Source organism: Zosterops lateralis (genome assembly GCF_965231275.1).
Source record: "Zosterops lateralis genome assembly, chromosome: 1".
Lineage (NCBI taxonomy): Eukaryota > Metazoa > Chordata > Aves > Passeriformes > Zosteropidae > Zosterops > Zosterops lateralis.
Window position 1 is genome coordinate 99,915,698 of NC_139762.1, and position 14,512 is coordinate 99,930,209.

The 14,512-nt window shown below is 38.7% G+C and overlaps 1 protein-coding gene across 4 annotated transcripts in view; it reads left to right on the plus strand.

Annotated features, from left to right (window-relative positions):
• Window positions 1-14,512, plus strand: part of SPIRE1 (spire type actin nucleation factor 1) — a 130,788-nt gene that overhangs the window by 93,608 nt on the left and 22,668 nt on the right. For all 4 annotated transcript variants that reach the window (XM_083874747.1, XM_083874749.1, XM_083874746.1 and 1 more), the window contains exons 6-8: window positions 1,097-1,261; window positions 7,761-7,847; window positions 8,221-8,350. In XM_083874747.1, the coding sequence (XP_083730873.1) occupies window positions 1,097-1,261; window positions 7,761-7,847; window positions 8,221-8,350 (382 nt within the window). The remainder of the gene's footprint in view (window positions 1-1,096; window positions 1,262-7,760; window positions 7,848-8,220; window positions 8,351-14,512) is intronic.

The window sequence follows — 14,512 nt, forward strand, 5'->3', positions numbered from 1 at the left end:
AAAAGTCTTTACAATGAGAGTGGTGAGGCACAGGAACAGGTATCAGCAACCCATTCTAGTGAAAGGTGTCCCTGCCCAGTGCAGAGGGGTTGGAACTAGATGAGCTTTAAGGTATTTTCTACCCAAACCATTCTATGATGCAGTGTTCAAATCAGTCTCTGGTTGTTTGGGGTTTTTTTAAATATAGGAATTAATAGTAACCCACTACAAGTTAGAACTTAATGAAGTCTCAACTTTCCTTTGCAGACAGATGAAACAATACAAGTATCCAAGTAATATATTTTTCCTTAGGCTGTTTTCATGGAGAAGCTTTTGCAGTTCAAAGACTGGACATTTAGACAGGTACCATGATGATTGTCCTTCAGAGGGGCAGTCAGGCAGTAGACAGAGGCACCAGCTGAATTTCTCCAGGGATGAAAGAAAAAGGCTGCAGGGAAACTCTTAAGCAGGAAGAAACTTCGGTTTTTTTTCTAGATACTGTTCTTGCCAGTTCATAGAGGAATATTACTAGACTTTTAAAAAGTACTCGATTTTAATTTCCCAATCTTCTATCCACCACCTGTTCTTGCTTCACAGAAAATGAGAGGGAGGTGTTAATATGTGGCGCTCTTACAGGCAGAGCAAAAGAAGTTGAGTTTTTCTATTGCAAGATCTTAGGACTTGGAGTCCATTCCAAAATTTCTATATGAGGAACAACTTTTGGGGAAATCTTACAGGAGAGTCCTGGGTAACAAAGCTTCAGATTCAATCACTGTTTTAATTCACATAATATTAGCTGAAAGTCTAAAAATTTGGGTTATGTGCTTGCAGTATACTTGAAATGGGAATTTAGATGTAAGGTATGAGAATTTCAGGTTCTCTTCCCATACTTTAGGTGGGACCCTGCAGTCCTGCTGAGTTGCAACGAAGTTTTGTTATGTTCATGAGTGTTAAAAATAAGCTTATATAAAACAAAATGGGATTTGGTTGATGTGTTAAAAATAAAATAGTACAGCTGTAAATATTTGGTGGTGTCCTGGAAGGAAACTTTGATTTGATGTGAGGTGGTACTCAAGGGTAAGGTATGATGTGAAATTTCTGTCTCTTTTGTCTTCAGGCCCGTTTTTGGGTGCAGGTGATGAGAGATTTACGGAATGGTGTTAAACTTAAGAAAGTTCAAGAGCGCCAGTACAACCCCCTCCCCATAGAATATCAGCTCACACCCTATGAGATGCTGATGGATGATATTAGATCCAAACGCTATACCTTAAGGAAGGTCATGGTAAGTCAAGAGAATCCCTGGAGTTTGTCAAATCTGGAATGTTATTTTCGGGTTTTTATCTTCTTTTTGTCTTTTTTTTCTTCTGAGAATCTTGAAATTATTATTTCATATAGATACTAATGTTCATAGGGTTTATATGGCATCATAGTGCAGAGCATTGAGGGAGAGAACATGAGACCAATACATGTAGTGTACTTTGTTTTCCATATGGCAGGCATTTAAAATTCTGAAAGACATGCCTACCTATCATAAGCTTGAACAAATCAATTGTGTTAGGTTTGTGATAACTTTAAGAGTCATCTCAAAAGTCCTGTCATGCTATCCACTGAGAGATTGTTTTAGACTTTTCTTATTGGAGAGTCCATCTATCTTGAGCTTCAACATAGTTTTTGGAGTTCCAGAATGTAAAGTGGACAAATGATACTGTGATGGGAAAGGAAAACCTACAATGGTTGTAAACTGCCTGTATCACAGTGTTTGAAAACATACATGACTGTGATCTGTTATGAATTTTGAATGAATAGTCTCTGTAAAAAAATAAATTAAATCTTCCATTCATAGAAGTTCACTTCTAGCTCACTTGTTTTTAGCTGGTCTCTTGTTGCTTTCAAGTCAAGACAATATGCCACAGCAAACTGGACAATGTTCATGGGTCTCCTCCCTCTAGATCCTCATAAAGGTGCTTGTAGAATTGACATGAGGCACTCTTTTTATCAGAACCCATTTGATATTTACTGGTGTCTCCTTGTTTTTCTGTCCTTTTGGGTTTTAGTTTTTCCATGTTCTTCCTGATCATCTAGCAACTGATCTAAAGGGTGTCTTATCCCTAGTAGGACATGGTAAATCCCTTTGTCAGAGGCATGTATTTCATAAATATCAATATTTATTCCTTACACTTACTTATCTTCACCTGCCATTAGTTAAAATGGAAGCATAGTCTTAGAATATTCAGTATTCAGATGCATTTACTTTTCTGACAAATCTTCACACAGTGAGAGAGCTGTGATTCCACCAAAAAAAAATCTGAGGGGAGGGTGGGGGGTGAGGGAGACAGATGAGAGAGGCACAAAGAGAGGCATAAATGCTTTTTATGCTTGAGTTGAAAATACTTTCCTAGTCAAGATCTGGATTTAGACTATCCAATTGTATTTATTTTCTGTGGCAGATGTTGCTTAAATGTTAAATCAATAGGGTAGAATACATACTCAGGTAATGTTTTCTGTCTTTCCTCTAACAATTCAGAGAACTGTGCTAAGTGTCCCTACTACCCTCTGCAGAAGAGAACCAGTACCCTCAGGACCTCAATTACTGTATGCAATCGGAAGAGTAGTTCTGTTTGAATGGGAACCCCTGGGTCATCTAATTTTGCTTTTGTCAGACTAGCTTTTAATTCATCTGCTGCTAAGCAAGCTTCTGCCTCTTCAGAAGAGATTTCCTTCATTATGTGGTACATCTTGGGGGCACAGCTGCTGCTCTGCTTATCCCGACTCTGGCTCTGTGCAAAATCCCTGGAAGCATCTATTTTTGGCCTGCTGTCTTGTCTTCTAGATAGATTGTCCAAAGTGAACTCTGGGAATAAATATGATGGCAATCAGCTGCAGGTACAGTACCTGTAGTGCTGTCTGTGATGCAATTGCTGGCTTGGTCTGACAACTGCTGATGACACTGTGTTAGAAAAATCACTTCTTCCTTACTGGAAACCTTAAACTCAGTAGCTTGCATTCTGCTGCAGGGTCTGCTTGAAGATTTTGCAAAGCATGTTCAATAATAAGGGTGCAGCTTGACATGGAATGTGTGGAACCTGAAGGATTCACACAGAATTACAGGTTTAGTTAGATTGCATAGCTACAGCATCTTCTAAGTGACTGTCACAGGTTGATGCTGATTGTATGGAATCCCATCAGCAGAAACCCTTGTGGCTTTTGAGGAGGAAAGGACAAGGATCCCAAATCTGAATTTTAAGGCAGTCTAGGAAAGATGGATTATGTTTCTTTCTATCATTCAAAGTGGATGTTCAGCAAAATTTGTATTAAAAGTAATTTTTGCTTTAAATTTATGGGTAGTAGTTTTAGACTTGGTAGCTTGTGAGGACACGTATCCTACTAATCATACCAAGAGATTAGGTAAATTTTCAAAGTAATAGGTAATTAAAAAAATTACATAGTAAATGAAATGCAACATGAAATCTTTACTGTTCTTTTTATTAATGTGATGCTGTGTTTAAAAGAGTAGCTTGATCTGTCACTGACTGCTCAGTGTTTTGAGTAGAAATTAAGGAAGGAACAGATGTTCCTGTTAGGCCATATTTTAGCATTTCAGACTGTTGTGCTAACAGACAGCAGTAACTGGAGCTTCCTCTTCTCACCCATTGTTGTAGTGCAAATGTTCAAAATGTTTTGAAGATGTAAAATGTCAAATTCTGGGCTTTTGGTAAATAGCTGGTTTCATTTGTTTCAGTGACGTTGGCATTTCTATTTTAGTACCTCTGAAAATAATTTCAGATTTGTCATCTTTCTATCCTGAGGCAAGAGTCCTCATTGCTGCAATTGTTGTGGAGGCAAGATAGCTTTCATTCTGGAATTTTATAAACTTTAAGTATCTACCTTAGAGAGATTTAATGGCTTTCCTCACCTATGGAGCACCCACTCCCACAAAAGCTAAAAGCTGTGGTCATTGGTAGAGTCAACACCTCAAAATGGAGAAATTTAAGAATTAAATTATGCTTGCAGGCTTAATTTTTCTCTGTTATTTGTATGTGTTGAGTTACAGTTTTTAATTTTAGAGTGGTTCAAAAGTAGCTCTGCCCATCTCCACCCCCCTCCTAGATATGCACCGTTCACTGTATTTCTGAGCTGTGCTTGTTGAACAGTAACTGATATCTCTTGTGTCACCTACTCAATACCTGCCTGTCGGGTACTTTTATGCCCTATCCAAACTCAGCATTATGTTACATAACAGTTGCACTCTTTGTAGGTAACAGCACTCTTGTCCTCATATTCGAGCTCCTCACAAGTACCTGTCATGCAGTAGTATGGGCCTGGCCATGTTGCAGAAGGGGACTTTAAACATACAGGTTGAAGCCATTATTATCAAAAATATCCAGAAATTTGAATGTCTAAGCTGAGAATCCTGTGGCATGGGGGTTTTTTTGGTTTAGGTTGGTTTTTTTTTTTAATTTACTTCTTTGCAGTATTCAGCATCTTAGAGTGCTTAGGTTAATTGCAGTAACAGCTGTGCACAGACAGTATTCTCATAAGCATGATTTCGTATACTTCAAGCAGGACATAGAGAATATCAGCTTTCCTGTGCAAAGGATTTTGACCACTTTATCCAGCTGGACATTGTAGAGTCTGTTGTTCCCTTACACACAAGTCTGACTTGGTTGTGGTGAGTTGCTTTCAGCAGGGGAACTGTGCTTTTCATTTTACACCTTCACCACATGTTTCTACAGAAGTGTAGGAGTCATTCCAGGTAGAGCAGGGAGCTTTACAGTTCCTAATCCTGCTCTAGGGGTATTCAGGGGAGGGACTCTGTGTGAGTACTGTGGTTACCATGTGGTATCATAAACTTGTTTCTGCAATAGATGTGCAGGACCAGCAGTGTGAATACAGTGCCTCATGATGGGAAACACCAGAGCACTTCATTCTTGGACATTGCTGCTTGAACTTGCTGGGGGGGTGTCAAAATACTGTGTAACGACTGTGTTAACTAAAACACTGTACTGTCTGCATAATGCAGGATGGTAAAAAGATAGCTGCTTATAATAATTTAATTCACCGCTGAACTTTATCATGAGCTGTTCTGAAAATGTTGTAGTGTGGCCCCTCTGTCTGTTTCAGTGTCCATGCAATTTTCTTTTAAATGAAAATTTCTAGATAGTACAAAACAATATCAGTTTCCTGTTGACTATTATTTAAAGATAACACTCTCCTACTTATTGCTGACACCTTTATAGCTGAACAAATAAATGGCTAAGATAATTGAGTGTCAATGTTAGGTGATGTTATTTTCTGTGAAAGTTATCAGCAATGTATTTCTTGTTTGAGATCACCATTTTTAAAGCTTTGAGTTTCAGCCAAAGGTAATTAAGTACCATTTGCCATTATTTTTTTTAAATTGCAAATCCATATTTATATATTATAATGTGATGGTAGCAGGTTGTTGGTAGATGAGGACATGCTAATTTTTCTGTGCATTAGCTGTTTAGATCTCTACATTTATGTTTGATTTTTTATAATAATTGGTTAAGCTTTCTTCACACTGCCTGTTTTAATGCATACTGCTGTACAAAAGCTGCTTTACACACATGAAGACTTAGGGTAGTTTTACAGTGTTTTGAGGTATTTCTTCAAGCACTGTTTTGTTGTTGGGGTCAGCCTGGTATATGGAGGCAAAAAAGAAGAAAGATAAACTTGTTCCTTGGTGTTTTTTTCCCCTGCAGCCTGTGTATCATGGCTGCATCTGTGCAATGTCTCTGATTGAGACTTTAATCAAGAGCCGTGAATTTTAATTAAGTAAAAGTAAAGGATGCATTTGAAGTTTCTCAGTACAGAGAGAGTTAGTTTGAGTAAATAAATAAATCTGGTGTGAACAGAGAGGATAGAAGTTTCCCTTCAGTGTCTTTCATGTCAGTATCTTGTTTGGGTGCCAAGTATGAGAAGGTGGGTTCTGCCACTGATGCTCCTGCTCTTGCCTTGTTGGCTGCAAAACATCCACTTGCTTGGCCACCAGCTCCCCATGTATCCTATGGAAAATCACTTAAGCAAATCCTACATTTCTCCTTTTCCAATCAGATGGTAATACTGATACTAATTATACCCTGGTGGCATGAAGTCAGGGCCTAGAGTGCCCTGAGGTGAAAGGCTCAGAGCCATGTATTATTTATTGACTATTGTCATGCAGAGGGTTGTTCCCCAAGGCTCAAACAGAGATTATCAGTTTACAAAACGCTGTTCTGATGGTAATAATTCTCAACTTCAGCTATCAACTTTGACATCTGATGAACAGTAGCTCGGGGAAGAGAGACTTCTCATTTCATTAACAATCTTCCAGGGCATGCTGGCCTCAAAAAACTGCTCAGTCTTTGAACAGAAGAAATCAATCACACCCCTTAAAATAGCATTCTCCTCATCAGGAAATGTCAAATCATGGTTTAGTATAAACCTTTTCCATTTTAATTTTTTCTGCACTATTTTTAAGAAGATGATGCATGTTGCAGAGTTTAGCAGCTTGGTATTCTTTGCCAAGCAACATGAAATTCACTCTTAGGAAAATAAGGAGAGTGGAACAAATAGAGTTTGGACCGTGTCTGGGGTAGGATATCTCCAGAAAGAGTCCTCAGGAAGGTGATTAAACACTTCCCAGGAGGGACTCTGCATCTGATTTCTTAGAGGGAAAGGGATTAATCTTCTCCAGGAGGCTGTCACTCAGCCTCAGCCTGGACACAAGGCATGCCTGAGGTGAGCAGAGCTTGTATGGGAGCTGCATGGCATTGGTGAAATTCAGTTAGGTATCATATTCAGATGGACATTTAAATGACCTTATGGACATTTAAACCTCTTTTTGTGGTGGCAGCAGTCCTTCTGGTTTGGTATTTGCCAAACCAGATGTGTCTTTACATAGGTTTTCTGGCTACAGAGTTTGTATGAATAGGGTCCCACAAAAATAAAAAAAGAAGAGAAAAAAAAAAAAAAAAAAAAAAAAGGCAACTCACCCTTAGAAAAGAAAAAAGAAGTCTGAAATACGGAATACTTGCTCTGAGCAGTACAGTGCCATGGAAATTCCTGTCAAATTGGAGGACAGGGCTGATAGCCAGCTGCTGTGTAGTAAGAGGAGGTAGCAGAAGGATATGTGAGACATAGGATGATATGATCTCTTATCCCTGGCAATGTGCTTGGGCACCGTGCTCTGTGAAGACTGAACCTGACAGGTGGTTTTTTAAAGCAAATCCTTACATTTATTCTCAGCTTACAATTTATACATTCTTCATACGATATGAAAATTTCCATTGCCTTCTTTAAATCCTGTACCTAGAGTGAATTGATGACTCTTCCCTGTGATGTCTTGTATATGGTCTTACATCTAAATGTCTGTGTCTCTGGGGAAAACCAAACAATAAAAGCAAACAACCCTCACCCACCCCCTCTTCTATGGGAATATATGATTTACAGTGAGGAAATGTAATCTCCCATAGACACAACTGCAGCCTTGACGTTTGATTTCATTACTTCAAAATCCTAAATATTGCTGCTTAAAGCTGCTGCAGTTGGAGTTATTTTGCAGCCATCAGCAAAGCTGGAAAGCTGCTCAGTACCTTTTTTGTTTGCCTGTGCTCTGCATATGGATTGTTGCTCCACTCAGGACTGGTGGGGGTTTGTGTCTGGTGCAGGTGTCAGAACACTGTAGCTCTGTCAGGATTGTTGTGAGTTTTCAGTTGATCTCGTCTGCATGAATACAAATGTGAAACACAGCAATATGTATTTCACTCTCTCCTTTCCAGGTCAACGGTGACATCCCACCTCGATTAAAAAAGAGTGCCCATGAAATAATCCTGGATTTCATCCGATCGCGACCTCCACTAAATCCTGTATGTAATCCAGTGGGCTTCATTCCTAACAAAATAGTGGCTTCTTAAAGCATGTTTGGTTCCAGCAAATATGTAGACACAACGTTTTCTGCCAGAGCTTTCAAAAATATTGTCCTCTGTACATGGAACAGGATCCCTTAGAAGAACAGTGTGTAATATGTTGCACATAGCAATTAATGGCTGTTATTACAGTAGCCCTTTATCTCCAGGCCACCATGATGCACAAAATCCTCTTTTAATTTATGTTGAGGTTTGAAATTGAGTGTATGTAAAATCATATCACAGCATTCCACATTTTTTTCCAAAAAAAGTGTGAAATCTACTTTCAAGGATGCAATTTTTAATGTAAATATGATTGTCTGTGTATCCCCAGGCCTCGGCAAGGAAATTGAAACCAACCCCACCACGGCCCCGCAGCCTCCATGAAAGGATCCTGGAAGAGATCAAGGCAGAGAGGAAGTTACGTCCAGTCTCCCCTGATGAGATAAGGCGGAGCAGGCTGGGTAAGCACATGGTCAGGTTTTACCTGCAGCACCCACAGAAAATTTCCCACATAAGAAGCAGCAATTTTAGCCACATCTGTGCAGATGTCACCAAAGAGAAAATTACTCCTTGAGAAAAAGAAATAACCTACAGGCTTTTCTAGGGCTGTGCAATCTTTGTGCTTAGTTATATTTTAAAATATGAAATGGAATGGTTCAGCTTGATTCCATTTGAGTTTTTAGTGTATTAGATAAATGGAATAGTATTGTATTGCCTGTTGCGTATGACAGTTTATTTTAGATTTGCTGTGAAGAGAACAGGTATTGCTTGTCTCTGGTGCAATATACCTTGACTAGTATTCTTTATATGTTGATTTTTAATTAACTTATTCTCTTTGTTTCCTGTTGTTAGCATCATCAGCTTCTTTATTTTAATTCAAAATTGGCTTTTATTTTGTTTACTGAATCTGTTGCATTTATTTTGAATCTAAATCTTTGCTTCCTTTTCCAAGTTCTGGAAAATGTGTTTGTAGGTCCTTTTATGGGAAAATAATTCAGACTTGCACTGCAAAGCATTTCATTTCTGCAGTGCATTTTAAGCAAACCACTAGGAAATGATGCAAATGCTATGCAATGCAGCAGTCACCAGTTTGCATTAATTCAGTGGTTCTGATGGCAAAAGCAAGACAAATACAGCCCTACAGACTTAGATTGCTTTTATGAGCAGTTTATGTATTTATATATCTGTATCAGAAGAACTGAAGTAGCTGAATTTTTAAAGAGCAAATGTGGAATCTTATGGCTGAAAACTGTAAAAAATCCACATGTGTACTCTCTGTCACTGCTTTTTGAAAGATATTTGTGCTTGCCACATGCACCCAAAGGCACTGGTCCAGATTCAAGTGGATTGTGACAACTCATTGTCTCTGGAGAAAAACAATTTCATCAGTCTTGCTTTGTTGCCTTGTTTTTGAAGTGCTTGATGGAGTTTGGGAAATGCTTGGGTGCGTTTGTAAAAGAACGACACTTTGAAGATTGGTTTTTTTGGGCCTTCCAGTTTCTGGTTTGGATTTAGTTTGTGTTTGCTGTGTCAATTAACATTTCTCACAGGCCTGGACTTTCTTCCAAATGTAGGAAGCTTGTAGAAATGTGGAATGACTCCTTACTTTTCTTTCAAACATTCAGTTTCAGTGTTTTTAGTGTTCTCCATCTGTGAACTACCATGTTGTCTCAGGGGCAGCAAACCTGATCTAATAAATCTTTACAATGTCTACCTGATAAAAATGGCATCAAACCCAGTTAGTTTCTAAACTTAAATTTTGAACCACTACTGCTTAGGACTTCTGGACTGATTTCAAGGCATTGCCTCCAATGAGGGATATCTGTCTTCCACTAATTCTTCCCTTTTTGTTAAAGCATTAAATTTTTGTGGTTTTGGAACTGGAGTAGTTCCTTTTAAGTCCAGTGAATTGGCTGGATTAAATGCCACTTTAATGGAGGTGTAAATGTGGATGCATGCAAGCTTTTTTCCAAGTATATATTATCTGCTGGCATGAAGAAATAGAAAGACCAAAGGCCTTTAAGATAATTTTCCTTATGTTTACATATTACATTTCATTCTTTCTCACAATTGGAATGATTGTTATGCCTAAAGTTCCTTTTAAAAAGAATGTGCTTGTGCAGTTTGGGAAGAGAATAATGTTAGTGGCATTCAGTATGGCACAAATAGATCTGCCATACAGTTTAAATGACCACTGAATGTAATTTAGTGTAACAACATGTAAGGTAATGAGGTTTAAGGATTATAAATCTAAACAGAAACACCATGTGGGACACTTGCACCATCTGGACAGAACTATTTGATGCTATTAAAAAGGAGAAAAAAAATAGCACATTACAGTGACGTATTGAGGAGCATAAGGTGTGTTTCACATGTCCCAGAGCTACTCCTCTTTGCTTAGTTTATGCAGTCAAGAGCACAATTACACTTGGCTGTTGGGGTAGGGGAGGGCTGTACTCTTGCAGTTCCTCCTCTGTGATGAGGCTGTACCTGTGGCATGTGTTCCCCAGCAGCCACAGGCTTTGTCCCTCTCTCTGCACAACACATGGTACAGGTGAGATCTTCTCTACCCTGGCCAGTCTCAGTCTGAACCTTCTTTGGAAATGTGGTTGAACTGTGCTCACAAAGGGAGAGGTTTGAGCAGAGGAGTTGGAGTGAGTTTTCAAATTACCTCATCAAATCATCAGTGTAAGTCATTGAGACAAACACAGCCTTGAGGTACATGTCCTTTTCATTAAAAGCATGGATTTGTCACTCAAGCAAGTGAAGCTAATGGAGTTTGGAGAAAACTTTGTTTTTATCAATGTCTCAGCATCAGATGATAAGCACCCTTCTGCTTTAAGAAGTGTGTGCCTTTATGCTAAGTTTGGACCAAAATTTTGAGACTGTTTCTGTAGCTATTATCTGTGGATAATTTCTAGTTAATGAATACAGAAAAAATTCCCTGACTCTCAATTTAGCTCTGAGTCAGCCACCTACTGCATGCACCATTTTAAATTATTCTCATGAGTAAAACTTGTCCCGGTACAACCTTTTTATAAACATCTTTTAGGGCAGTGGTATGTGTGTCTGACAGGCCCTTTCTATCAGCTTACACCTGTCAAGTAAGACACATAAGCTGATTTCAATTTTGATTCATTTTTGCTCATTTTGTCACTGGGCTTGGCCTGTTTATCTGGATTAGTGCACTGAAATTTTGTTTTCATTTGAAGAATATTTTGAGGATCTGCTCCCTGAATACACTGTTTAATTGGAAATGTAGATAGGTCTTTCCAGAAATTAAGAACATCTGACCACTTTCTTATCTAAGAATAAAATCATCAGAGGCCCAGGAAGAAGAGAATAATACTATGGATGCATTTTAAAGGCTAAGTGCACCTAAGGTTTTTAAACAGAACAGGAATCAGCACAAATCAGATTTCGTTTGGCCTTTTTTTCCATCCTTTTCAAGGAAACTACTGCTCAAGCTTAGCTTGAGTGTCTCTCTTTATTAGTTTAATTATAATCATTGGAGATTATGCTTAAAAAAATTAGAAATATCTTTATTTCAGGTCACTGAAACTTGTGTGAAATGTGGCTTTGTGCTTTTGATTTTTTTTCCCAGCTCTTTTTCTCTCCTCTCTCTCTGTCTCTCTGTCTCTCTGTCTCTCTCTCTCTCTTCCCCCTCCCCCCGCCCCCATCCTTCTTTTTTTCCGTTTCTCTTTCATGGTGATTTTATTTTAAAATATTAGTTCTTTTAGATATTTGTCTCTTGTTTTGATATTTGGTTTATTGAATTCCAAAGTCTTAATTTACTAGTACTATAATTGCTCTGTTTGCAAGTCCCGTTTATGCTGCTGTAGTTTTCAGACTTTGAGCTTTACTACAGTGAAGCAGTAGTATGTCTGACACATTTTGGATTTAAGCAAGAGAGTCCAAAATGTCTCAAGTGGAGTTAATCTTTTGTTTTTGTTATCTCTCTGCTTTTCTAAGAGCTGAATCGTTTTCTTTTTCTGTTGTGTTTGTTTCTTTTTTTACAGCAATACGGCCACTTAGCATGTCTTACAGTTTTGACTTGTCAGGTAAAATGTGCTGCGCCACCTGATGTGGTTGTTGTGCTTATTGTGAAATTTGTTCCATCTGTTTGTCAAATTCCCATCTAAAAAAGAAACTTGAAGGGATTCTTCCAAAATATGGTCAGTGAAAATAAAAAATTTAGATAAATTAGTTATTAATACTGACATTTCCCTTGCCACAAAGGGATACCTAGGTACAGGAAACATATGCATTTCACCTGAAATACAGAGTGTATTCACTAGAGTGCTGCAATTTTGCTTAAATAAATAAATAAAATAAGGTGGTCCAGAGCTATTCCAGACTCTTAAAAGGATTGCAGAAAACAGCATCCCCTTCAAGTCTGATTTATTTATAAATCTGACTTTTGTGTCTTTGCACTCACTTTTTGACTAGACCATCTTTTGCAGTACTTCATTTCTCACCAGGATCCTAAAGCTAGCTTTGAACTCATCTACCTTTTCAGATTAAATGGAATATACCTATGTATAATAATCTGGAAAGAAACTGTCAGTTCTACAGTGTCTTTACACTGAAAGCTTTGTGAGATATGAAATCAAAGATATTCACTAAGAAAAAGGCTAAACCTTCCTTCTTTACTTGTTAGCAAAATAAGGTTTGCTGGTAGTAGCTGGTACAGAGGACCCAAAATGTGACCCTTCATCAACTATCTGATATGAATTGTCATGTTTTCTCTGGTGAGCCATTAGTTAGGACATGCAGCAGCTCTATGAACCTGTTGCCCTTTGGAGACTGCAATGTCAGATAGCCTAGGAGCCAGAAAATAATTAATTCCTTCCTCATTATACACTAACTTTCCAGAATGCTCAGGCCCAAAATTTCCATCATTGATGCTGGAAATATTCAACATCAGCCTCAAAGGTTTGTTGGCAGAGGAGATAGCTAGCTCTTACCTAATTTCCCCTAGGTGACTCCCAAAAAAAGTCTCCTAATAAATCCATGCCCTTTGTACCACCTCCCCTTCTTCCTTTGAGTTACATGTAGAAGCATCTCATCCAGGACTTTAGCAGAGTTCACATCCTCAGTTTTTCCATGCATCCTTTAGCCTCATGTAGTTATTTTCCCCACAGAAAGGCATCATCTGACTTTAATGCTGGCATATTGTGAACTAGAAAGACCATATAGAAATTTTTTGATTATTATAACCTAAAAAATGCAGCATTTATGTAATGTGGGAACACAGTTCACAAGTGACATATCTGTGAATGTGGCTCTTCTGACTGAGCCAAGGAAACAGCTTGCCACTGTTGAGAGGGGAGGAGGGACTCTCACTGCTCCCTCTCCTCCCCAGGCTCCCCTCTAAGCATGTGATTCTCCCCCTTGTCTGTGTCAGTTCTGCTCCTTTATTCACAAGAGGACCATGTCAAACGCCTGTAACCCAGAAATAAATACTTCTAATATTTTTTTCCAGGTTGTTCTTGTGCTCTTTTAGTGGTTGAAACCTGTTTAATATCTGATCAGATGATCAGAGAGCTGGCTGAGGAGGGCAGCTGATGAGCATGGGTGGAAGGGAGGAAGGAACAGGCTCTGCTGTCAGAGGTGGTGACAAGCTGTTAATGCAGCACAAGCCTTTTTGTGAAACCTTACACTCGTGGTGTATGGTACAGCTACTACAGCTGTCTGCTGGGATTGAGATTACATATGTACATGGCATCATATTTTACTCCACTGAAGGCTGCAGTGTCCCCAGGGCCTCAGACAGCAGCGTAAACAGGCAAACCTAAGTTTTCAAAAAGTACTGCTACTTTCAGATGTGCCCAAAGTTCTAGTTTTAAGAAGATAAAACTGAATATGCCAGTGACAAGCTAAATGGAAATGTTCAGATCTGTCTTTCTATATGTCTGTCTGCTTCTTATTTTGCCTTTCATTTCTAAGAATTCTGAGACATCCTCATTTGTTGAAATCCAAACAGTATTTTGTAATCCATTAATTCATACCCATAATATTTTTATTTTGAAGAAATAGCTTTAGAAAATCTGTACTGTACTTGGATTTGCTGGTTTTGACTGACCACTGAAGAACTCTTCCTGGTTTCTTTATCCATCTCCCAAATGTGATTGGTTTTGTTTTTTCGAGTCATGTGGTTCTCAGCAAGTAGCATCATATGGCGTGACTGAGTGAGCTGATAAAGTGTCCTTAGAAGTAAATTCGGGATGATTAAAACATTCCAGTTAGGTAGATGTGAGACACCAGATGAGCAGTACAAGTGAATTAGATTGGGTTGGGATAAGCAGATAAACAGTAATTTTGGATGCTGTTGCTTTGCGTGCTGTTACTTTTTCCATTATTTTAGAGGCAGAGAGGCTGTACTGTGCCTTCATCCCTGCTTGCACACACCTGCTTTTTCACTGCTTTCATTGTGCTCTGCTTGATGGAATTGCTGTCACAAAAACCCCACAAACCAGCTGAAAAAGAGAAGTGTTTCCTGCTAAGTGCTGAAGGATGTGTGAAGGTTTATATTATTCATGCCGCCTGCAACGGGGAGGATGCAGAATCCTGAGAAGACTTTTGCTGGCACCAGGCTGGTGTAGTTGGTGTGTCATAGTGCC